The following is a 25,821-nucleotide window of genomic DNA, read 5'->3' as shown; positions in this document are numbered from 1 at the left end:
CAGGGCAGGCTCCAAAGCTACATAAAGAAACTCTGTCTCAGGAAAAAAATGACAGCCAATGAAAATTAAGAGACCCTTTTAATGTGTTTCTCTCTCTCTCTCTCTCTCTTTTTTTTTTTTTTTTTTGCAAAGATAGGCACCTGTTAAAATCGAGTGGCTACCGTCACGGCTATGGTCAGTAAGGCACTTCTCCCCCACAAGTGGGCTGCAGGCAAAGTGATGGATCTGCAGCTCCATCAAGTGTGTGTATTTGTTGTTGGCATCTTAAAACTAGAGCCAAGAATGGGTCTGATAGCCCAGCCAAGTTTAAAAGCAGAGGGGCACAGGTTCCGGCTCCAAGCGCCTCTTCTGTGCTAGCATCGTCAAAGGCCACATGGGGTAAGGAAGTCACACCTCCTGGATCTTCCTACCCAATTTAGTACAAATGAATGAGTGTGCTGCAGCTGTTCACAACCCCCACACCCCCGGAGTCTGCACCGATAAAAGCCTGTGTGCAATGTGTACCTATGGAGGGGCTTGTTGTCTCAAGGGGACTTCGCTGTCTCGGTATTAATTTCCCTTTTAAAGCTATTCCCAAGGTTGGACTGTCTAAGATAAGCAAAGAGGAATCCTTTGGGCTTCGAAGTCAGCTGTCTTACTTAGACTTCTTATTGCTACCTCCAGTTTCCACACCACCAGTATACCCTCTTGAACTAGACAATCGGTATTTACAGGACATAAAGTACAAGCGTGATCTTCCCAGTCCTGTCCCCATAGCCCATGCAGAGAAAGCTCATCTGCCCTCTTTGTGAAAGCCATCCAATCTTAGTCTGTTGGTACTACAGCTCTCAAGGCACAGATTGGTAGGTCCCCAAAGAGCTAGACTATAAGAAAACTATTACGCTCCCTCTGAGGGGTTGCTTATCTTACTAGTAACAGGATGGGATCCAAGGCAGCTACATATACCCCCAACCTGGCTAGCTGCTAGAGAGGAGTCTGTCTTGATGGGCACACACCTCAAAGCTGGCTGCCTCCAAGATGTGCCCTGCTCTTCGATGGCATCCTGGGGACAGTTCAAACCAAAGCAACCTCTAAAAGCTGTCCCTTCTAGAAGGAGCTCGCTACTCAGCACTGGCAGATGGTCAGCCTTTATCCTCTCGCAGGCTGCCTGGCTATTAGGAACTGTTCTGAATCTAATGCTTAGCATATTATTTTTGGCATACTAGGGTTTCCTCCCCGCTAGGATTTGGTCAAAACAGGGAAGGATCAAAATTTGGCAAGCTGGGGGAACAACTTAGCCCCCACAGGTGGAGAAAGCACAAACAACAATGATGACAAAGAAAAAAACAAAAAACAAAAAACAAAACAAAGAAAAGTTCATTAACAAGGCAGAAAAAGACCAGAGTCTGCAATCCCTTTTGTAGGATGTGAAGGGGACAGGGGGAGCAAGCTGGAATCCACGGGGTGATTTATACCCCTCTGGGACAAAAATACTACCAAGGAGACTCAGATCTAAGCAGAGGGTATTGGTCACCAAGGGATCCAGGCTCCCTTTCCTTGTGTGAGCAAAGAGCGGGCAGAAGAGCCACTGTGCACACCTCCTCACACAGGCTCCGAGGAGGGCAGACAGGAAGTGTCTTCTCCATCCGAGATAAGAGACTAGAGAGGCAGTCAGTAGCCTGCTTCTTCCCTGGTGCGTCCGCTGCCTTCCTTCTGTGTTTCTGTTAAACTCCAAGGTCGTGTGTGCCTTGTGTAACTCATTAGGCACCCCAGTTGCCCAAGAACTCAAGGGACTGTGTCTGTCAGGCTCTTAAAGACCAGAAGAGTGTGCTGTGCAGTGTGAGCGCTGGATAAACACGGGCTAGCTGCAGGCTGCTCCTTTCCCCTCCCATACTTGCCAAGTCATCACCCACCGGCCCCCCCACAAACTCCCTAGAATTTTAGGGTCCTGCTAACTCACCGAGTCCTGATCCTTCCTAAATACACTCGAGGCCAGAGGAACAGCCTCTCACTCCCTTTCAACATGCGTCCCAAACTCATTCAACCTGTGCTTCCTATCTGGCCCACTCAATGGGATTTAAAGCCCGAAGCCATTCAATGCCACCAACAGACACCCTGGCCCTGCACAGCACTTGCCTGCCACTGTGGAGGACACGAGGGAAAATGTAGGCTGCAGACTCAGCGCCCAAGACTCAGTCCTAGGAAGACTTTGAAGACCATCCTAAGTTGGGGTGTCAGTGCCAAGGAGAAGTAAACTGGTCAACTTTCATGATGAAGGGACCCTATGAAGAAGAATGTCCTGTTTCTGAATGGGCTACAAGATGCGGGTGGGGGTGTCTCCTGTCTGCCAGAATTCTTGATTACTGATCCTGGTGACTGCATGCAAATCAGGCTTACCCAGTCCACTGCCTGTGTCTGCCAAGTGTCTGCCTTGTGTGGAGGAGCCCTTATGTGCTCTTTTATCACAAGGAGGGAGCCTGGGTCAAGGGGGAGCCTGGTGACCTTCGAGACAGAAAAGATCCCTGTGCTTGAGACCCTGGGGTCAGACCCCTTCCGCCTTCTATCTACGAGGCTGCCCAGCTTCTGCATGCCCTCCCCACCTCCACCCTGTGCCTCCTGCTGGCGGCCATCCCAACAGAAACTGTATAGCTGTGAGGTATTATGAAAACAAAAATGAACATGGTTATCATTATTGATTTTGTCCAGTAAACCTGAGGTAAAGAATACTTTGAAGAATGTGATCAGAGGAGGTGGGGGGAAAAAAAAGAAGAACCATGATAGAAAGGAACCAAACAAAATGAAATAGAACTCAATACGCTACCGGAAGGAAACGAACCGAGGAAAAGCTTTTCCAGTACAAAGAACTCATCTCAACCATCTACTTCAGGACTTGAAATTTAAGCAGTAAAATAATATATTATAACAATGTTTCTAAAATAGCAGCACACCGTGAAACATTACAGCTAGGTACTGTTAATGTGAATAGAGAATGAACGACCTCAGCTTAGCAGCGAAAAATAATAATAAACAGAACAAAAGAAAAACAAAAGATAAGAGACCCTTAGATGTTTCCCCATCTTCAACCCTCATACTATGAAACAAGGCGGAACCTGTGTATGAACTTAACTCTCCAAAGCAGCCCTGTTCTGATCTTTTCTCAAAAAAAAAAAAAAAAAAAAAAAAAAAAAAAGACAAGTATTCTAACAAATAGCTTCATTACCTGTCAATCAACGGCTGTGGCTCCAACTTCTGTTTACTGACTGCCTCAAAGAAGTGGGAGAGGAAAAATTCAAGTACAATGAATACTATAACTTGGCGGTAAAAATAACAAACAAACAGAAAAATGGAAAAGGGAATAAAATGCCACACCCTGACGTTTTTCCATGTTCAAAGTAGAAAAATACAGACGGGGATCAATCCTTCTATGCCATCAGAATGGTTTAGACCTTTGTTTTTAGGCTGGGATGGGAATGTCAGCAGAAGGATCTCTTAGTCCTGGTAGGGACACCAGAGCTAGGTACCAGAACATCAGACTCCAGAAATGAACAGTAACCGGAAGGGGACCGGAAGGGGAGGGGCAAAGAAGGAAGGAGTATTCAACATTGCATAAACCATCCCATCTACCCCACCCCCACCCCACCCCACCCCGGAACAATTTTTCAAAGTGCTTTTCTAATGGAATGGTTTATAACAGCATCAAACTGTGGACCAGACATGCCAGTCAGCACCAGAAGCTAAGTTGTCGTTTTTTTTTTCCTAATAAGGGATTAAAGATCACCTCGGCCTCTTCTGTTACATAGGAAAGCTTAGTTTCGGATTCTGCTTGTGGTCTCCATCTGCCCCCATTTAGATGAATTCTGGTCATGGCCCATAGCTAATTCCCTCCATTAGGTAACAGTAGGATACATCGATAGTGAACCATGTTTGGAGGAAGAAGCACAAACTCACCAGATATGAGACTTAGGAACCAATCGCCTGTGTCCAACTGGCAAAAGACATATCCCTTAGATAGCAGCTACTGTATACAGTGAGAATATGCAACGTAGAGACCTCGCCATGCTAAGTCTTGGTAACACGTGGTGAGGCGTCAAGGCGCTTCTTACATCCAAAATGGTTCAGTCATGTGGACAGGAAGTTCTGTACAACCTCTCCAGCATGTCCCTGCTTGCTTCTGATTCCTTCTTGGGTTCACTGCATTGCAATCTAATCATGCCTTTTTGGCATCCACAACTCCTTGCAATTCTACGAAAAGGGGCATATGCACTAGTTCACAAGCACAAAAGACAGTCTCCTCTAATTTGTTCCCATATTGCAGGTGTACATAATCTCGAGCTAGTCTGCGAGTTTTCCTGTAAGCATCTGACTATGACTTTTACATCATCAAACAATAGCTGTTTGCATATACAAGGGTACTTCGCTGTACTTTGAGCAGGCACCACATGCATTTCAATTATAGGGCCTTTTCCTCTCACTTCTAAAAGATCTTTAAATATGATCTAGGTGGGGGCAGAATTTTTTTTTTTTTTTAAGTTTCATCCTAAAACACAAAGAACAAAATGTAACTAGAGAGAGAAGGAGCGAGCAGATGACAACACACGCCTCTCTCTTGCAGGCCCCGCACGGCATCCTCACAGGTCAACATCCCGAACATCTGTAGGCGTGGTGGCTTGGTCCAGATCTTCCACAGACTTGGATCCATTGTGCTGCTCTTGACGGAACTGCTGCAGGCTGCTGAGCAGCACAGCCTCGATTTGCTCCTGGCAGGCTCTGAGACAATCCTGGAGGAGGGCGGTCCAGACGGAAGCTATTAGCATAAGCACTTGCAACAAAACGTCTCCCAGAGACAGACACAACCCAACTCACATCACCCTGTACTCATCTTTCTGTAGGAGTAAATATGAAGGAGAGGAGAGATGTTCTCAAATGCCATGGAAGCTCAGTACATGAAGTGGGGTACATGAGCCAGCAGCATCAGCACCATCTGGCAACGAGCTAGAAGTCCATCCCAGATTGAGCCAATAGGAGCTGACATTTCAACTGAAACCCAGGCATTCTTATTCTAAAACATATGGACCAGAAAGTGATCCAGCTTTAAGAAAAAGAAAAAAAAAGCCCTTGCCTGGACATCAAGGGGCCATGAGGTTTTCTGTCCGGAAAGGTTGGAGGTGGCACAGAAGGACTTGGTTCCTACAAGGTGCCACACTGTTAACCAAGCCAACAACCAATGAATAGGTAACAAGGGGGATGCCTAACCGTTTAAAGTGTTCAGAAACTAAAAATCTCTGTATTTTCTGCTCATTTACCACCCTTGAACTCTTTTCACAAAAACACAATGCAGAATGTTTACAAACCTCAGGACGCTTGAGCTTGTCCAATTTGGGAATAAGCAAGAATTTGCACTGTTGCCTTTATTAGTCTATATTTGGTAGGGAAAGTCCAGAGCGAGCTGCCCCAGGCAGAAGCTTCTATTAGCTGGGAGACATGGAATGTGAGGGCAAGTCATGCTGTCACTGGGATGGGACTATGGCTCAAGCTAGAAGCTTGGGGGAGCGGGGGACAAGCTAAGAAAACTGCTCCTAGTAGGGACTTTTCCCCCTTAGCCTCTTGGCTCTGCCTCCCTGCGCTACGAAGCAGTCTATGCGTCAAGAAACTGTGCTAACCAGAGGCTCCCCCTGCCTGCCCACATATTAATACACACTTCCCCTCTGTTTATTTCACTGTGCAAATCTCACCACCTAGAGGCTGCTATTTTTCCAAGCACAAAGGCATTATCTTTATTTTCCAAAGACCTAAAATAAAGTTGGCATTAGCTAGCAAGGAGCGAAGTTTCCATTCCCTCCCACCTCCATCCATTTTTTTCTTTCCTATCTCTCATCTGCTCCACATTTCAAACTATAGCTTGAAGATGAGGAGCGACAGCAGACTAAGAGCAAAGGTCAGAGGTGAAATGTCCCCGGAACCTGAGCATGATGGGAAAAAGGAGGGTGGAGTTTGCTGCTCACTCCATACTGGCAGGGCATCGCTCTGTTAGTCAACCCCAATCTCTGTTTCTCCATCTGTAAAAATGAACTCCTAAGCAGCAGATCAATAAATAATCACTGTTTACTATGTGTGTGTGGTAATGGCTCTATCTGTCCTGGAATCTGAAAGAATCCTTTGGACTTTGAGATTGGATGTTTCTCAGGCTGGCTATAATCAAGAGGTCCTCCTACCTCAGCCTTTTGAGGAGCTGGGACTGCAGGCACACAAACATGCCCATCTTAGATTTCTTTAAAGGAAGGTATGGATCAGCAATTATTTAAGACAAGGATGTGCCACAGGTCTGGTCCTAGAGAGAGTGTGGCCCAGCACCAGGAGTCACCAAGCCAATTTCAACAATGCCAAATGAGGAACTCATATGCCGAGGATCATCCTGATCTGTGGGCAAGATCATCTGGGTTGGCACATCTACCCTATCATTATGACCAATGTACATCTCCATGGTACCAGTGTCTGAATCACACCAGATGGTCCTCCGCGGAGATCAGCCTGCAGAGAGCTTAAGGACTTGGCTTTAGGATGGGCAGTTTCCCGACTCTTCCTACTAAGCCTTGCCTTCTAGCTGCCCGAGACTTTAAAGGGACAACCCTTTAAAACCCTGTAGAGAAACCCCTACAGGGAAGACAGGACATCTGGCAGTCACTTCTACAGGACTTTCAGAGCCAATGGCTCAAAATGATTTCCAGTGTGATGTGACACACCTTTCAGCCAAGGGCAGGTTCACAGGCTATTCTAAGCAATGGATGAAGATCTAAAGATTTTCATACAAAATGTACACTCTCCTTTCCAATGTTAATTGAAAACCAAATCATTACCGACTAGGTGACCCCTGACCTTTGGTCCCTCTCACTTGGAGAAGAGAACAAGGACTAATGTGGTTAACCTAGGAAGGACAGCTGGAACTCCACCTGCTGCTCACACAGTAGACCGCTCCCCCCATCTGAGGTCTCTGCTCGACTAGCCATCAGTTTCCACTTCCCCCCAAGTTGTCCGCTATCATTTCTACTTTTAACTAGGATCCCTCAGTCCTGGCTCAGGCAGGTGAAAATCTCAAGGGCAAGAGCCTGCCCTGCAGAAACCATGGAGGACGCACCACTTCCTGCAGGTGGAGAAATCTGCACTGTGCCCTTCCAACGTCAACAGTCCTAGTATAGGAGATCATCCCTCTGCTTCTTTGTAGGAGCCCTTTTTGGGCCTCACAGGGCAAGTGAACTTCCTATGAGCTGGCGGGAAGCAAAGAGGACACCATTGCAGGGGAGTCAGGATCTACAATAAGCAGATTATTAGCTGCAGGGGTCGGGTAGGGGGTGACTTAGAAAGACAGAGGAGCCCCGCCTCCAACCCAGCCACACAGCTTGTGCCAGGAGGCCGCAGGAGAGAAGTGTGGAGTTCAGGGCAATTCCAAAGAGACAGGACTCACAAATGATATCTTAATACATAATCAGAGTATCAACAAATGTGGAGCTGTAAGAGGCCTACAGAGACCAAACTGGGAACTGGAGCTGGGGAATGGTGTCTGTGGCTTGTCCCTGAATGACGGCAGAAAATCCACACAAGTTGCCAATTTGAGAACTCTCTCTTTCCAATGGCCCTGCTTCTTTTGGGATGCAAGGAAGGGCATAATGGACAGAGAGTCTCCAGAAAGGAAGACCCAGGCCGAGTGTGTGTGTGCGCGCGTGTGTAGGGGTGATGACAACAAGGCCCCTGATGAAAAGATGCTACATCCCTGTGACAAGCGGGAACTCCAGGACCTCGGCTTTGCGGCAGCCTCCCAAAGCAGCAGGCATTGTGTTAAGATGCCCCAAATTAAGCTGATTAAAAGGAAAGCTATAATGCTAGTCTGTCAGCCGGACAGGTGGCACTCCACTGCGCTGGAGGTCGGGCACCCCTCCAACTCCTCTGATGACGGCCCCCTCCCTGCTCTGCCCCGGCCCCCCATCTTCACAGCCCTGACAGCAGCGGCTGTGATCTCCAGCTCGTTACTCGGCCTCCGACTTCCTCCACTTGCTGGCTCGAGCTCCCTGCCCTGCACCCTCCACCGCCTCCATGAATGGGCCCACGGAACTCCAACCATTAGCCCTCAGTGTTACTGCATCAATCCATTGTCACTACACACGCACTGCACTCAACAGGGGGACAAAGGGCTGAATGAGTCCCAGACCCGCGGCCAACTCAGGCAGAGACAACTTAGGAAACTATCTCATTCTTCCTTTCTTCGCAGGCTGTTTGGCCCGTTTCCTTGCATACCAAATGAGGCTGACAAGAAACGAGGAGGGGGGGAGGCAGGCTGCCCCCAGCTCTAGCCCACCTCCCCCGCCCCCAGCCCGCCTTCCAACCATGCTTCCCAGAATTCCTGACCCTATGAAGCCCACTGAAGAGGGACATGGGTCACAGAGACGGCTTGAGAAAACACCAAGTTTCGAGCTAAGGGGGAACAGAAGAGATGCCAGGGACCCCACAGAAAACCTGGGGCCCCAAACGATCCGTTTGCACGGAAGTTATTTGTTTTACAATTACAAGCAGTATCATAAAATGCCAAGACAACCCTAAATTCTAGAATTTACTCTGGGCAGTTCTTGAAAACATGCCAAGGAGTTCTGATGTAACCCAGGTAGAGCTGGCTGTGCGACTAGAACCTGTATTTGTTCTATTAAATATCTTCTAGAAACTTCCTCATATCTTTCGAACATGGAAGCCTGAATTCAATTTTTTTTTCCTTTCTGGAAATGTTGGAGATTGAACCCAGAGCCTTGCCCATGTTAGGCAAGCATCCTACCACTGCGCCTCACACCAGCCCTAAATTCCACTCTATACTTCGTTAAGTGTGTGACGGAGAGTGAAGATTAAATGGCTTGCGCTAAGATAAATCTTCCGACATGTTAACTAACGTTTAATTACACACATACATACAGATAGGTAGATCTAGATAGATGGTAAATCTTTCCAAAAGTCCTGAATGAATGAGAGACACTTGAAATCCATCTGCTTGTCCTTTGTCCTTCTTTCCTTCCTCCTTCCTTCCCTCCCTTTCCCCAGCCTCACTACCCCATGACTGCCAGAGGCTTGGGATAAAAAGCCAAGTCTAGTTGGGTCGTATTCAAGAGACCTCAGAGTTAACTGAACAGTGAGGTAAACGCTGGACCAAAGCATGATCACACTGTGGAGGGGACGGAAAAGGAACCCGATTCTCCAGGGACTGTTCTCAGACTCACCCTTGGCAACGGAAGCCTGGGTAGGTAGAAGTTCCCTGAGAGCGAGCCTGCCCCCCTGGCTAGGGTCTGTTTTTAGCAACTCTTAACTTGTAGCTGGAAGTAAAAAGTACCGAAAATACACCACCCTCTGAGACGTCTCTCCCTGTAAAATTGTCTGTCAGGCTTCTCACTCAGATCTCTCTTAGGAATGGAGTGGTCCGGTTTATTTTGGCAACAAGATGGAAAAACAAAGACCCATTTTCTCAGAGCTGAGTGGGTCCCTGCAATCCCAGCGATCTGCTGCCAGAGAGCTGTGGAATGTAGTCCAGAGGTGGCGGGTGAGTCAAGAGGACCTACTTTCAACCTTGACCTCAGACCGTCCGTGAGTTGCCACTTACAGTGAGAGCAGAACATGGTAGGTCTGAACAGACTGTAAAGAACAAGGTGGACTCAGGAACTCTGGTCAGCTATCTGTCACAAGGGGTAAATGTGGTCCTGGGTGTTGGTTTAACTTATCCATGGGACAGTCCAATACACCTGCTGGCATTTCACAGGGGTAGTCCCGGATGTTTCATATGTATTTGTACACATAATGTGCGCGTGCATGTGTGTGTGTCCATATATGTATATATAATTTATATGTGTTTATATTCACATATGTATATATATACCCATATATATCCATATGTCTGGATAAAGTATTATGACATAAAATCAATCACTTCTAGTGTATTTTAGTGCTATACACATCCATACTGTGTGTGATGCCCAGGATGTTGCATCTCCAATCTGAAGCTCTATATCATTTACCTTGACTCCCCTTTCTTTCCTCGTCCCAGGTCCTGGGAACCTCAGTTACTCTTTTTGTTTCTGTCAATTTGACCTCTCCAGCTTCTTCACATACGACCTGTGTCTGGCTTGTTTTACTTAGCACAGTGTTTTTAAGCTTAAACCCAGGCTGATGTTTCTTTTGAAGGGATCCACAATATCCTATCACATGGCCATATGACATTTTGCTTCTCTAGTCCAAGGACATGTTTTACAAACGTTATTCAGCTCAAATTACAATCGGCCTCATGAGTTCCGTCATTCAAAGAAGTGCCCTGCCTCATTTAAGGTTTGGAACATGCTAGCATTTGTTAATCCAAGATCTTGTGAGGATCCTCCATGGTTTACTTTCCTTCTTTTAAACTGAATTCATCTATTTTATGTGGATCGGAGTTTTGCCTGCTTATGTGTCTGTGCACCACATGTGTGAGTTACGGACTGTTGTGAGCTGTCACGTGGGAGCTGGGAATCAAATCCTGGTGCTCTGGAAGAGCAGCCAGTGCTCTTAACGACTGAATCATCTCCAGCCCTTACTTTACATTTCTTGTTAATCGCCAAGTGATTTTCTATGCTCCATCTGCCTGTTCCAGCTTCTAGCATGGTGCCTAGGGACCAGGCCTTGCCCATTTCTACTTTCTAATGCAGCAGTCTGCAACAACTGGGCATTTCTAAGTGCTTCCAGAAATGAATGGGGAGGAGTGATCCAAGCACACCACTTCTTCATTCACAAAATGGTGAACAGAGGTCATGAAAGCAGAATTCTCCCTCCAAACACCAGTGCATTCCAAATGGCAGTCTTATCGACCTTCACTCTGGAATTCAGCTCTTCAGAGAGCACGTGCTGATGGGAGGAAGGGCATTCAGCACCTGGGAAGCTGCGGACACACCAACCTTTCCACTGAAAACACTTCTGGGAAGCAGATGAGTGAGCTTCAGGGGTCAGTGGTACACATGGAACTTACTGAGGCACCAGCCATTTACCTGGACAGGTGAGGTGGATCTCGTTAGTTCCTATGTCCACGCTTGGATTTGAATACTGCAAGGTCTGTTCTTGGGCCTACTGTGAGCATCAAGCATGGACCTGTACCCCCAAACTAAGACAAAACATAGGTCCCTTGCAGAAACAAAGTGCCAGGGTCAACGAGATGGCTCAGTGGGTAAAGGTGCTTATCACCAAGCTTGGTGACCCCAAGTTCAATGCCCAGGACCCACATGGTAGAAGAAGAGTCAACTACCAAAGCAGGTTGTTCTTTGGCCTCCACATGTGAGTTGTGGCATGTGTTTTACACACACACACACACACACACACACACACACACACACACACACACACACACACTTCTCTTGGAGAATTAGAAAGGTATTCTTCACACTGTGCTGGGGTCAGAGACAGAGAGCTTTGCAATCTATATTTTGGAACCCTTCCTGAAAAGCAGACATTTTGGCACCGACATTTAACATAGCCCATCTGAAAGCTGGTTCAGAGAAGAGCCTAGGCTTAGTTCTATCAAGCTCTTCAAGGCTGCCACCTCTCTGAGCTAGTGGTCAAGGCCCAATACAGGTAAGTTGATGGATGGCCTTGAGCTCCCTGTGTTTAAACAGCCACTGCTCAGCATACCGTGGGGAGACACCAGCCACAGGCCTGTGTATCACATGACACGACCCTTGAACCCAGCAAATTCCTTCACAGGGCACTCTAATTCCTGAGCCTCTCCATGGTGAAGCGCCAGGACCTGAGAGCCAACAATACTCTTCTCTCTGCTCGGCCTTTCGACCAAATGCCTTTTGCAAATACCAAGTTCCCGGGAGCCCCAGCGGTGAACAGTCTCCAGGGTGGAGTCAGAGCTCAGAGGCGTGAGGGCCCAGCTCCACGACTACCTGTCTTACCTCCAGGTTGCCTCCTTTACCCTCTCGGCTGCCTGGGGCAAACGCAGGGGACTGTCTATCTGGGCTCTGCGAGCCATCCCAGACGGAACCCTCTCCAACTGTTATGTCCTAGGCACTGAAACCAGGACCTTATGGAATCCTGGTCCATCTCAAAACCTCTCCTGTTTAAGAGCTCTGAATTCTGGCAGCCAGCAGCAGACTTGGGGCCGTCCACAGAGAATGGAAAAAGTCTAAAGCTAATAATAGTTCCCTGAATTTGTGTCGTACTTGATCTTTGTGTGCCTGGTCATCCATCACCGCTTTGATCAAGAGCAAAGGCAGAGACAGGATGGTGGAAGGCTTGACAGCAAGCACAGGGGGCCACATCTTGAATGCGCTCTCTCCTCTGCGGCCACGGCCCGGCTTTAGCTGTCCTCTTTGAGCTTCACCTCCTCAGAGGGGAGTAGCCGAACTGGAGGCTCTCCACGGCAGAGCAGAGGCCCGACAACGTGTACATAAATGGACATGAACCCCATCCCACGGAGGAAAACCAGTCAACGGCCCTCCCCCTCCCATCCGTCTGCTGAGGTCCTCCTGTATTTTAAGGCACACACAGGCTTTCACACCCACAAGAGGAAGCAGGAGGTAGTCAGTGGGGCACACCTGCAATTGCGGGCGACCAGGGAGGCGGAGGGAGGAGGATCACAAGTTCAAGGCCAGCCTGGGCAACTTGGTGAGACTGTCTCTCAATGAAAGTTAGAGAAGAGATGATGATGTGACTCAGTGGTAGAGTGGTGGCCTGGCATGCCCACAGCCCAGTCCTCAGTCACACACACACCTTGATGGGGAGGCGTCACTCTGCTAGAGCTTACGCCGCCTTAAACGCTGATCTTCAAAGACAAACACCAAGAAGAAAAAAAAAAAAAAAACACACACAAAACCTTTGACCCACCATCATAAACCAACCATCTTTCCCGGGGGACTTGAGGTGAGACATCGGGTTTCAGGCAAGGTGGTGGGTACCTACCACATCAGTGTGGGTGATCTTGGCCAGCAGTTCGGTCAGTGCATCACACGTGAGTGTGTTTGCTTCTTCATCCTGCTGAAGCCCACAGATGGCTGCTCCCACACTTCCGGTTGCGATCATCGATGGTGGGTACATGGCAAACTTGAAGTCTGGAAAGAACGAGAGGCTGAAAGTTAATCACAGAAGCCAAATGGGGCCTGAGCTTGCCAGCCTGCAGATGCTCGCAAATCAGAAGGGCGTGAGGCCACTGCCCTAGAATCCCTGGCTTCACGGCCACTCTCTCCCTTGACCCCTGCCACAGGAAGCTCTTTTGCCAACTACGGGTCTTCTCAATCTTAAAAGGGACACCAAGGCAAGAGAGCAGGTCACTTATCTGAGTGCACACAGCAAGTCACCAAAGGCTCTACGTCCTGGGGAGTCTATGCCCCCACAATCGTTCAAGAAGTCAATACATGCCAGGTACCATGTTCTTTGCTCTGGCCTGGCCAGTGAGGTGAATAAAATGTGGCATCTTCCCCGGAAGGTGGTGGAACAGAGTCAAGGAGGCATATACAGGTTTGAAGGAGGGAGGGCAAAGCACAAGGAGATGGGCAATCATGAGGACTTTTGTGAAGAATGATATTCCCAACAGGACCTTGCCCTAGTCTCTGGCTAAGTGTAAAAAAATACTACAGAGGGGCTGGAGAGTTGACTCAGCTTATATGCTCCCGCAGAAGACCCAAGTTCGATTTCAGCATCGACACGAACTGTCTGCATCTCCAGTCCCAAGGGATCTGATGTCCTCTTCTGACTTCCACAGGCCCCAGGCATGTGCATAGTACACATACATACATGCAGGCAAAACACTTCTAAGTGTGTGTGTGTGTGTGTGTGTGTGTGTGTGTGCGCGCGCGCGTGTGTGTGCATGTGTGTATGAGTGCATGCTCACATGTGTGTGCATGTAAACTAAATACAGAAGCAGTAATGTAGGAGATGAGGTGATCTGGCCCAAATTCCCTTAATTCTCAATCAACTTCTAACCATATGTTAAGGATCTTCAGAGCATTAGGATAGAGGACAGAGCTTTACTCAAATACCAAAGACTAACATTTGCGTTCCAATCATACTGTTATTCACCTTAAGTAGGAGTGGCAGCTTGGGACCCTAAACTTAGTTCCTACTGAGTGATTCTCTAAGGGGCTTCCTGACTATGATCCATCGACTGCTGGACCTGCCAACTGCTAACATGCATGCATTGAACATGAACGTGATGTCTGTTTAACATGCATATCGACCATGGAAGATGACCTTGTGGGTGGAAGGACACCTGGGAATTGTAACTTGTCCTTGCCCCTGCCTTGGGCTCACAAACTAAAGAGGTAACAGTGTCAGCACTCAGTCTAGTAGCATTTGTGAAATGGGGCCCACTTCCCAGTGTATGATCACCAGTTGTAGCAAGGATACCAATACATCCAGTGGGGACAGAAGGCAGAGCACAGAGGGACAGATGAGTCCCACTTCAGATCATAGGGGACTACTGGGCTGAACATGAATGCTCAGAGCAACCTAGGCGCTTCCCTTCTCCCAATGCAATGCCCTCCTGCAGCAGCGTGGCACTGGGAGGCTTTTTCAACAGAGAACACGGTGCCTCGGCATTGAATCCCCACTGTTCTTAGGCACTCTACGAATCAGCGAACCGTGCACGCGTCCCCTCCCACCTGGGCTCAATCCCAGGAACACTGGGTAGGCCTGGCCGTCTGTCTGTTTCTCTCCTCCATATATTATGGGGTTTCACCCAATTCCCGCTGGCCGCCAAGTCCTGCCTGTGTCTTCTCTATCTGCCTAGCGGATGTGACGAAGCCAACCTCCTTGCCTCTTGCTCTGCTGTAGGTCTCTCCCGTATGGGCCACAGGAGACTGTTTCTCTGTCCAATAACCTTGTTAGCTCCCCTCTGTGACATTCATAGTACAGAAGAGGCAGTCAGCCCATGGCCCTGGGCCCATAGAGGCCCTGGGTGAGAGCACCTGGCAGTGACAGGGCAGGGAATTGTCCCCAACGTTCCTTTTCTTGTGCCCAGGCTCCAGATCAGGAGGCATGTGCATCATCCCCGTAGACTTCGCAGCCACACCGCTAACAAAACCAATTCAAGGTTAGCACGTGGAGCCGGAGGGATATATGACCTTACCTGGGGTACAGGTACAAGACCTTTATGAGGGAAGGTTCTACCTTTTCCCTTTCCCTAATAAAGTACTGAGGGGAGTCCTCCTTGGGCAGAGTCTGACTGACTCTTTATGCCGTGCTCTAACATGCATGACTAGTCACCCCCATACCCCACACTGTGGTAAAACAGGTGTTCCCAAGAAGCAGCAGTTTCGTATGGCAGGTAGCCAATTTATTACACAGCAATACATCCCAGTATGGTGTCTTTCTTTTTCTTTTCTTTTCCTCTTCTTTTTCTTTGGGGGGGGAGGGTGAGACAGGGTTTCTCTGAGTAGTTTTGGAGCCTGTCCTGGATCTCACTCTGTAGATCAGGCTGGCCTGGAACTCACAGAGATCTGTCTGGCTCTGCCTCCCAAGTGCTGGGATTAAAGGCGTGCGCCACCACCGCCCGGCACCAGTATTACGGTATCTTACGCTTGGCTTCACATACACTACACGGATATCTTCAAGAGAAACTTTTCTGACCTAAGAAGGGTTAGTGATTTGCTTGGCAAAGTGCTGGCACACACCTTTCATCCCAGCACTCGGGAGGCAGAAGCAGGTAGAATTCTGAGTTCAAAGCCTGTCTGGTCTACAGAGCCAGTTCCAGAACAGCCAGGGCTGTTACTCAGAGAAACCCTGTCTTGAAAAAGAGAAAGAAAGTTTAAGTGCGAATTTAGCTTCTTCACAGTGCTATTCTGAGGACTGATGATAATAGCCTATACTGTTAACCCAGGCATGGAACCTGGCTCCCGGTAAACCACAAATGACAGATGTCAGTCACTCTCGATCCTAATCCTCACCCTCCACTGCTCTCCCCCCGGGACTGCCTAGTCAGCTGCTGAGTCAGTAATTATCTCTGCCATGCAGTCCACATTTATTCTGATGTGGTTCACCTAGAGCCCAGGAGCAAGGCCTCCTCACTCCCTCCTGGTAGGTGCAGGCCAAGGACACATACCAGGTGAATGGAAATCTTAAGGTGTCAGGTGATTCGTTCAGTGTCACTCACTAGGTGTGTTGGACCTTTGACTTGGGACGCCTTTGTACTCCGATCCAGTCTGGGTTTCGAACAACCCCCAGAGTTACCTCCCACACAGTGAAGGGAAACACAAAAGCAGGGCTCTTCATCAGAAGCCCAACTCCACGTCCCCCCCCTCCCCCTCCGCAGTGTCAGCCGGAGACTGTGGCACCAGATCCCAAGGATGCCGCAGAAGCGGCTGGGGGTCTGGAGTGGCTCCCGAATCTGAGCAAGGACCCGGAGAAGTTCTCCGTTTCCAGCAACGTGGAATCTGCACTTTTTGATGAGATTTCACTGGCCAGACTGTTCTACGCTAATGGAGTCTGAATCTGGGAGGCTGTGTGTGGTCCTGCTCAGAGCTTGACGCTGAGTCAAAGTAGGAGCCTGAGCAGTGCTGACTAACAAAGCCTCCCAGGGGCTGCTCTACTCTCACTCACCACTAGGGGGAGCGACGTTGATTTTTGAGGCGGAGGAAACCCAGAAAAACTGTCCGTTTTCTCTGCTTCTTCCTCTTCCTTAACCTGTAGCGAGGGTGGTGCAAGTTCAGACCCAGGGTGCTCATTGGCCAGTAAGCGACACCCGTGATGTCATTCGGCACACGCTCATCTGCCACCCCCAGAAAGGATTCAATACAACCTGTCCTTACGGCCCAAGGGCAGTAACTGTTAGCTACTGAGGGGTTGGTTAGCTTGGGTGGGAGGAGAAAAGCACCCATTCATCTCACGGCCAGATGGGATGTGAGATAACCAGTATCACTCACAGAACTCCAGTTCAACACGCTACTTCCTCCTTTTGGCCCCATGACTGCCCTCTGGGGGCAGTTCAGAGGCCTCCCGGGTGGATACGTGGTTTTCACTCTTCCTTCCTGGCTACCAGAGAGGTTTGGATTGCATTCTAGAACAAGAGTCAAGTCCCCAGACTTTTCAGGGCCACCACAGTCTGTCTACAACTTGGGGCTGGAAACCAATAGACGCCTTTAAGAGAAGACTGGGTGAAGCCTGGGCGAAAGCCCTGGGGTGGAGGTGGGGTTGGCACAGGCAGTTGGATACAGCAGCCACAGGTGGGCTCCCAGCGCCAAAAGAAGCGGCTGCAGGGAATCTGGGGCACCTGTACCAAGTTTAAACTCAACACCACCGATGTTACATGCTAAGCATGTTAAGGTTGCTGGTGTCCAAGAGAGATCCTGGTCATTTTCAGGGGGGCCTTCTTGCCCCTGCTTCGGAGGCCACTTCTGCCTTCCCTGAAGCCACAGGTTCTGGGCAGGAGCTGGAGTTATGAAAACCTCTCACACCTCAGGCTCCTCCACCAAGACCGGCTGGGAGAGCAACAACCAGGTAGTCTCGGGCCGCCTCTCTCCCAGAGGCCACTGTACGCTGAACAGGGGAGGAAGGCACCTCTCTGCCTTGCCACCAGCCTTAACCCAGAGCCCCATCAAGGCAGACTGCTGCTGGCCGGTCACTCTTCCCTCCCTCGGCCCCTGGACTGCCCACGCTCTCTTCCCCTTTCACACACACATACGCTTAGGCCATCCCTTAGAGCAACTGCCAGAAGCTGTTTCACAACTGGCTTTTCCCATACACTAGCAACATCGCCCCAGGCTGGCTACCTACCATCTCCTCAGGACTGCCCCCTTCCTGTGCCACGGTGAACCCCCAAGACCCTTGGCTGCAGGACTGGAGCTAGAGTGAGGCTGTGAGGTACTGGGCTGTGCACGCGGGAGCTGTGGCTGAGGGGGCAGGCGCCTCCTGTCTTTGGTCCTTGAGTCACTCGGCGTCTGCTATTTGAGGGTCCTGCCATTTCTTGGGTGCACTAGATCGTGGCTCCCCGAAGCTCTGTCACTCAAGAGCAGCAGGCTTTGGTGTTTAGGCTGTCCAGCTGACTGCCGGCCTGCTTGCTGCCCTCCACCCCCACCCCCCACCCCGCCATCACCAGCAGGGGTCCAAGTGCAGACCAGGGGAGAGAGGAGGACCCTGTGGTCAGGCCTACCCTCTCCACACCCAGGAGGCTTGTGGTTCTCTTCTTCACTTTCACCAGGTCTGCGCCTCAGGCTTGGTACTTGGAACACAGCTCTGACCTGACTGGAGGTACACTCTCCCCTTTCCTTCCCACTTCTTGGCTAAACCCGAGGCCAGGCTGAGGCCCCCAAAAGGCAGTCTTCCTGACTGCCTCCACCTCCCAGTGGACCTCTGTCCTCAGTCCCTGAATCCCAGGCTCCTCATTTTGGCCCCAAAGTTGGCAGCTGCCCCAAGGATCTGGACAAGACAGCCAAGAGTGGGGGGATGGGATCCCCAAGAATAGAGAATGGGCCTGTGGTCTATACAGGATTGGGAGAATCTATCGGAGCCTGGGTAATCCCACCTATCACCCCCTCACCCCAGAGCAAGATCAGGGAGAAAGAAGTGGTGGACACTCTCTGCCCCAAAGACCTGTTAGTCAAGGTCAAAGTAGGACTGTGGCCATTGGCAGCTGGGTGAGTGGGGAGAATTTAGGGGGGGGGGGTCAGCTGTCCTAGGGCCAGAGAGAAGAGGTACACACACACACACACACACACACACACACACACACACACACTGAATCATCGCAAGAGAGGAAAGGGACTGAGTTCCTGGGTGACAAAAGAGCCAGTCAATGTGAGGCTGACCTCTAGAGCCCAGGCCAGTCGGCAGGAGAAGAGCAGGGAGCAGAGGAGGACTGTGGTCCAAAGGCGAGCCAAGACGAGGCTTCTGTGTGCACTCCCCCAATCCCCAACTCAAAAAAGCTGGGACACATGTGCCATAAGGGCTGATGCAGGTCCCCAAGGGCTGGACTAAACCAGCAGCAGGAAACATGCACGCACGCGCGCGCACGCACACACACACACACACACACACACACACCTCAAAGTGGGAGGTGGAATCCCACACACAAGCCAGTCGGAGCCCATGTCTAGTAGCAGGAAAAGCCGTATCCACCCTTAAGTGACGAAGTTCAAGTCTCAGACAGGGGCTCACTATTGTTGGAGTACTTTCACAATTCGTACCGTGCATGCGCCTTATAAAGCACGGGGCATGTCTCGCTGTGGGTTTTAGTTTTCCTATGCACTCTGCAGAGGCTAGAGAAATGATGTATCCAAAAGCTTGTTTTGCAGATGGAGTTGAACTCCAGAGAGGTGAAAGGGCCTGTGCAAGGTCACTCAGTGATAAGTAACGAAGTCTGTCTGACCTTTTAACTTCGAACAAAGCACTTGTCCTATTGTTCAGTACACAACCAGCTAGCAAACATTAAGCCATTACAAGGATTAAAATGTTACACTCCACCCCGACTCCCTATCACACCTCCACAGTTCAGGAACCCCGGGTGAACTGAGCTGCACCCCACTCATGGTTATTCTTTACCTTCTGACCCTGAGGAGACAACTCCTGACACATCTCCCCTGGACTCCCAAGCTCCTAGAGCAGGGTTCTCAACCTTCCTAATGCTGCGGCCCTTTAAGACAGCTCCTCATGTTGTGGTGACCCCCCAACCTTAAAACCACTTTGTTGCTACTTCATAACTGCAATTTGGCTACTGTTATGAATCGTAATGCAAATGTCTGACATGCAGGGCACCTGAGAAGTGACCCCTGTGGGGGCTGAGACCCACAGATTGAGAACCACACTTCTAGTGGCTTCTACCCAGGTGTGGGCCAGTAACAGCTATGTACCAAAATCTTTTCCAGAGCTTGGAAAACCAATCTTTGCTCAAAAGGTTTACTCCCTCATCAGCCAAGGGAGCAACCAGAAGGCAATAAGTGAATTAGTGAAAAGGAATTCTTTCCCTCATATCAGGGCGGCCGCGGCTTCATCTTGTCGAGTTCCTTTAACCTATATTTGCCCCACCTTCCTTACGATCCCTCTCGGGCTTATCTCCAAGCTGTCCTTTTCCTCAAAAGATTAAAGATCTGAACACAACCAGTGAGCAGTATATATAATCTTCAAAGAGCACTTTAGACATCATAAACAATATTTTAGCAGGCACTACTTTCTTTCCCCTGACCACACCTGTCCCCATAAAGCATTTATGAGTGAAGCAGGGAGAGAAAATATTCGAGTTCTGATAAAGAGGGATCCAGCCAGAACTGAAAGCCCAGACTGGCTAACTCGGGCCCACTTGCCCAGGACACCCAAAGTGGCAGGAGTTGGAGGACTTCCTGCCGCCCCTAGTGTGAGCCCCTGAACTCCCTCTCACCGGTAGCACACAGAGCGATGAAGGTCTGCGCATGCTTGCGGATCAGAGACAGCTTCTCCTTCTGCTGGGGGAGCTTGCGCAGGATGTGCTCAATGAAGTCGTGAGGGGTGACTGCAGCCAGGTTCCACTTCAGCTTGCCCAACACCACCAGTTCCCACTCCTGCAAAGGGCGGGAGGAAGAGGGCAGAGTACTAAACATCCATAGGCTGACTCCAGGTCTGGGCTAGGGGCTGCGTTCCAGACCAGCTTTAATGATGCTCATTAAGGCTCAGCTGTCGGATCACGATCCTGGGGGGGGGGGTGGGGGGGGGGGACGACTCATTTGTCACCATGCCCTTCAATGCTTTGCAGTCGCTGACAGGCTCTTCTTGTGATGAAAATGTCAGGCTCCACTGAAGATAATGAGAGGCCAGGTAACCATTGCCAAGACCCGACTTTCTTCAGTTTTCTTCCCAACCCTACTCACAGGACCCTGATGTCCACAAATGCTGATGCTTGCCCACCCAAAAAGTTGGACCGATAGCAAGATCTAGTCAGGGTCACGGTGTCACTGTGGCAATAATTTATTGGATGTGTCTCTATCATAGGACTAATAGTCTCTTTAGTTCTCGTGAAAAAAAAAAATGTTACTTGCAGATTAGGAACAAAATAAGCTTCCTTGGCCCAACTCATTGGCAGCCAATTAGCTGGCCTTTACTTGTGAGAGGAAGTATTTTTCTCTCTGCTGCTAACATTTTCCCCTTTGACACAGCATGGAGAAGTCTTGGGGATATGACACTTGGCGCTTTCTCCTACGGCTTCACTGGCCTTTGTCTTCATGACTAAGAGGCCCAAGGTGGTCACTTGCAACCCCATGTGGCCGACAGTGATTTGCGGCAAGGTGGGGGTGCTGAAACAGGGTCCTAAAACCCCTTCAGCCCGCACAACTGGGACACTGCAGCGTCTCTTTTATGGGCCTCTCCCTGCAGTCCCACTAGTAAACAGGCTTGTGTCTCTCCTTTTGTGAAATAAATAGGGGAAATCCTGTTCAAATGAACTGGACTAAATAAAATAAAACCACAAGAAAATGGGCACCTGAGGGGTGTGTGCCTGGGATTCTACCTCTCTGAAGCAGAATGGAGGTTTCAGGTGAGCTTGAATTATGTAAGACCTTGTTTCTTTTGTTTTTGTTTTGCTTTTTCCGTGTCCCCCCAAACGTGGGGTTCATTCAAAAGGAAACTGTCCCTGCCAACCAGTCCTCTTCAGAAACACAAGAGGCAGCTATTGCCTGGCCATGACCTGACTCTTCAGCTCACCCGGCTCCATCTGCAAAGCTCAGGGTCAGGCTACAAAGAACCAACTAGCTATGGTGTGTCCTGGAGCAAGCTCTCTTCATCCATGACATAGGAAGGCTCGTCCAGACCCTGTGACTTCTGGCTAGGAGGTGGGAAGCTGGCATGCTTTATTTATTTGGAAAGACTTAAAGTTAGCATCACTGGTCCTAGAAATATTAGGATGTCTTGAAAAACACCTCAAATCTTCCAGTACATCAGCCACAAGGAAGGTTCTTTTTCATGTGTTTTGGGAGAAAAACAAGCTGGTCTCCAATTCTAATCTTTTTTTTTTTTTTTTTAATTCATAAGCTTTCAAGTCTGCCCTGGCTTTTTGCAGAAAGTTGGGATTAAAAACCCGCTTAACTACGAAAAAACCAGAGATGGCTTGAATCCCAGCCCTTCCTTCTTCTAGGGCAATGTGAACATAAACTCGTCCTCTGGCATCATTATTAAAAGCAGCAGATCTTCCAGAAGAAAGCACCTTTAGGGGCCTCTCAGCTCAAACCAGAAGCAGCTGAAATCTGGCAGTGGTTCAAAGGTGAAGTCATTCATGCCCCTCTGCATTCTCGGCAATTCCTCCCCCCGCCTTGCACATGTCTGCCACTAGGTGGCAGCACAAGCCCAGAAAGGAGGGCTCCTCACAAAGGGCTCAGTTCAAGAAGCCATTCTTAGCCTTGGAGACTTTGTGCAGGCCCAGGCCATGCCAGCAAAGGGGTAGTAGGCAGAGGGGGTGGTCCTCTTCTACCAGTGCAAGAGAAAGGTGTGCAAACCACTGAAGGTGGGCCCCAGAAACTGCAGAACAGAGCCGCAGAACCTTCGGTGTGTGGGCTGCAATGTGAAGGGAAGGGGCAGGAGGATAAAAAAAAAAAAAAAAAAAAAAAAGATAGGTGGTAGGGAAAGCCTTTTTGGCAGAAAATCCGAGCCAAGACAGGACCCTCTGGGAACTGTATCAGTCACAGTCCCTTCGGGAGCTAAGAACTCATGCTTTAGAGCCCGCCAATAGAAGGCCACGACTTTGCGTCAAAGTTGATATATCGATACTTAGTGATCAGCTACTGTGTGTATGTTGATATCGTGAGATTTTATTGATCTGTAAGACATTACCTGCGACACCTCCAGGCTCTTAGGAGACACAACACAGGTAGCATGTGAGAAATCGGACTGTGTTCTCAAGGTTCAGTGGAAATATAGACCTTAATTAAAATCATTAACTAAAATAGTCTGTACCTCCCCTCCCCACCCCCACCCGCAAGACTCACTCAAATTCTCAACTGAATTTCATCCTCACAAATTTCCATGAGGTCTTGAGCTTCGTTCACTCCCTGACATGAGAAGACTAGCTATCTCCGACTGAGTCACCTGGTTAGTGTAAAGGATCCAGTTGTCCTGGGCAATTCTGAATCCCAAGATGGACCTGGGGTTGGTGGATGGGGGTGGGGGAGGGCAGAGTCAGGAGCAGGGAGAGCAGCATTACCAGCAGCTCCTGGGGCTTCACGGAGTTGTCGGTGTAAATGCACAGCTTCTCCGCCGTCAGCGGGATGGTCTCTTTGAGCTTAGAGGCCAGGAACATGCACACTGCGCCCAGGAGCTGAAGATGGGTCTTAGGAGTCGGGACTCCGGCCAAGAAGCGGTCCAGATAATTCATGGCCAAAGGAAAGACTTCCTCTTCACACTTCTGTTCCTCACAGACCTACAACCGGAGTGGGAAAGGGTCCGAGACGACAGTGAAAAAGTAGCATCAGACACAGAGGAAAAGAAAAGTATAACCCGTGGCAACCAAAAAAAAAAAATTTTTTTTTTAAATTTTTTTGTGGAGAGGGGGAGGGGAATAGAAAGGGCAATTAGAACCGAGGTGAGAACACTGGGGTAAATCCGAAGAGCCTTTGGGGCTCGGATATTCCCCCAGAGCTGAAAAAAGTGGTTAACTAAAGTCCCCCCAAACCCCCAGGCGAAGCCCAGAGCGGCCGCCGCCTGACGCTCGCCTCCTCACTTCTCCGCACTCTAACTCACTCACTCTCTTTTTTGGATTTCGTCATCTTTTCAAAAAATCAATAAAAATATTCTGGAAGCTCCAAGGGTCTACTTCTTGGTCTCATTCGGATCCCCAGACCCTATTCTATCATTCCCGACAATTGAAAAAATTGTCCAGGGTGGTCTCGGCCGCCCAGGGGCCGCTGTTGGGGGGGAGGGTGGAGGAGAGAGGGGGAGGGAGGAGGAGGAAGCGCGCCGCAGCCGCCGCAGCTGGAGCCGGAGCAGGGGGGACCGCTTCGAAAAAAAATTATTAAAAATCGAGGGGAAAGCCTAGAAACTTCCTTTGGGCCTGAAAACCCCAGAGAGGCTCCAGGCTCCCCGGAATAGAGGTTTCGGGTGTCATTAAGGTCGTTATCTCCACCCCAGGGGCTCTGGATCCCCGTGCGGAAACTTGCGGAGTGTGCGGCCCACAAGGGCAGTAGCTAAGAAGGCTGTACTCAGCTGGGAGCTGGGGGAGAGGGAATCGGGGAACCCCTCTCCAGGAGGCACGCGGGACTCTGATCTCTCATCTGGGGGTGTCCCCTAGCCCGCTCTACACACACCTCCTCCCTCGCTTCCTACCCCACCCAAATCTGCGCACTGAAGAAGCAGTCAAACTGTAAGTAACCTTGGTGATCTGGGGGCTGGGAGAGAGGGCACGGCCAGAAAGAGGGTGACCACGATCATGGGGTGCTTGGGGGAGCCAGCGAATGTTCCCAGTCCTTGCAATTGGAGTTTGCAAAGCAACATGGCGAAAGCGCGGCAGGTCCAGAGCTGTGCATACGTGGGCACCCTCCTCTCTCCGCAAAGATTGCGAGCGAGACTAAAGCAGCGGTTCTTTCCGAGTCCCCCAAAACGCACGTTTTCCCAGTGTGACTTCCGGGGCTCTCCTGAACTCCCTGATTCTCTCCTCCCTACTCCCCCTCCAAACTGCCAACGCGGAGTCCCGACCACACAGCAAGGGACCCGAGGCCAGGGTGGCATTGCCCCAGCCTCGGGGTGAGGGGGGGGGGCGTCTGTCTTCCACTGTTGGTGTGGATTTTCAGGTCCCTACACCCTTGAGGGGCCTTACTGAAGGCACCGGTCCCACAAAGCAGGTCAGGATGGGGATGGGAGGACGAGGAAGCCACATGCAGACACACGTTAGCGGGATGCCCCCCCCCGATCGTTGCCTCACCCACGTTTCCCCCCCCCCCAGTTAATCTAGCAAGGGGCAGAATTGCGTCTCGTCCAAGGGTGCGGGGCCACCTCGCGCACGAGCGCAGGGAGGCCAGCGCAGGGGTAGTCCTCTCTCAGTTTTAAGATCCCTGTGTGCTGAGGGGTGCGGGGGGGGGGGGGGACGGTGAAGCTGGTAGGACTGCCTCTCTCTGAGAGCGTCGCCAGCACACCTACCTCTAGCATCCAGGTGGCCACCATCCTGCGCATGTACGGCTGGATGTCCTTCTGCACGCACTTGAAATAGGAGCACTGCGGGAGGTAGCGCTCCTCGATGGTCAGCAGGTTCTGCAGGACGCGGTCTTCCAGCAGGTTGCGGTCCGGCACAGCCCTGCGGACCGGGTCCACCTCGCAGCAAAGCAGCTCCATGGCCAGCCGGCGACTACTCGGTCCCAACTGTGAAAGTTTTATTAGATTTTGGAGGGAGGGGGCGCTCCCCTTACCTCCTTCCTTTGGCTAAATTCGAGATTTCAGAGGGAAAAAGTGGGAAAGAGAGAGAGAAAGAGAAGGCGGGGGGAGGCAGAGTGGAAGGTGGGCGAGCAGAGAGCCTCAAGGGCGGTCTGACTCGCACCGGTCCTTCCTTCGGAACTGCCTCGCTCTCCCCAGCTCGCTCTCCTCCCTCTCTCTGAGGCGAGGCAGTGACGCAAGCTGGCAGGGCAGTTAGATCTCCTCCCCCTCTCCGGTTCCTCCTCCCCTTTCCTCCTCTCCCCTGGCGTCCCTCCCCTCTTTTCAATCTCTCCCTCCCTCTTTCCCTTTCCTACCCCCCCCTTCCCTCTTGTTATTAAGGCGCACAGCAGCTGGCCCGACCAAACTTCAAACACGCTCCCCCGCCCCCGCGCCCCCCCCCCCCAGTTCTCCAAGGCCCTCTCCCTCAATCCAGCCCCGCTGCTAGGGGCCCCGGATAGGGGAACCCACAAAACCCACCGATTCCTATTGATTCTCTATCCTTTC

At 50.3% G+C, this 25,821-nt stretch overlaps 1 protein-coding gene across 1 annotated transcript; it reads right to left on the bottom strand.

Moving 5' to 3' along the window:
- Positions 1 to 92: 92 nt before the first annotated feature.
- On the bottom strand, positions 93 to 25,514 carry Ccnd2 (cyclin D2). Its single transcript, XM_028881541.2, has 5 exons — positions 25,048 to 25,514; positions 23,120 to 23,335; positions 20,333 to 20,492; positions 12,931 to 13,079; positions 93 to 4,757 (listed from the first exon to the last, which is right to left on the bottom strand). Exons 1-5 carry the CDS (start codon positions 25,237 to 25,239, stop codon positions 4,608 to 4,610), a joined length of 867 nt encoding a protein of 288 aa, XP_028737374.1. The 5' UTR covers positions 25,240 to 25,514; the 3' UTR covers positions 93 to 4,607.
- Positions 25,515 to 25,821: the final 307 nt, after the last annotated feature.

The sequence above is a fragment of the Peromyscus leucopus genome, chromosome 3 (genome assembly GCF_004664715.2).
Source record: "Peromyscus leucopus breed LL Stock chromosome 3, UCI_PerLeu_2.1, whole genome shotgun sequence".
NCBI lineage: Eukaryota > Metazoa > Chordata > Mammalia > Rodentia > Cricetidae > Peromyscus > Peromyscus leucopus.
This window is presented reverse-complemented; position numbering and strand designations above follow the sequence as displayed.

Coding starts and splice junctions, on each gene's coding strand:
- Ccnd2 (XM_028881541.2), bottom strand. CDS start 25,239: ATGGAGCTGCTTTGCTGCGAGGTGGACCCGGTCCGCAGGGCTGTGCCG. Junction 23,336..25,047: donor TGGCCACCTGGATGCTAGAG/GTAGGTGTGCTG, acceptor CTCCGGTTGTAG/GTCTGTGAGGAACAGAAGTG. Junction 13,080..20,332: donor CATCGCTCTGTGTGCTACCG/GTGAGAGGGAGT, acceptor CGTTCTTTCCAG/ACTTCAAGTTTGCCATGTAC.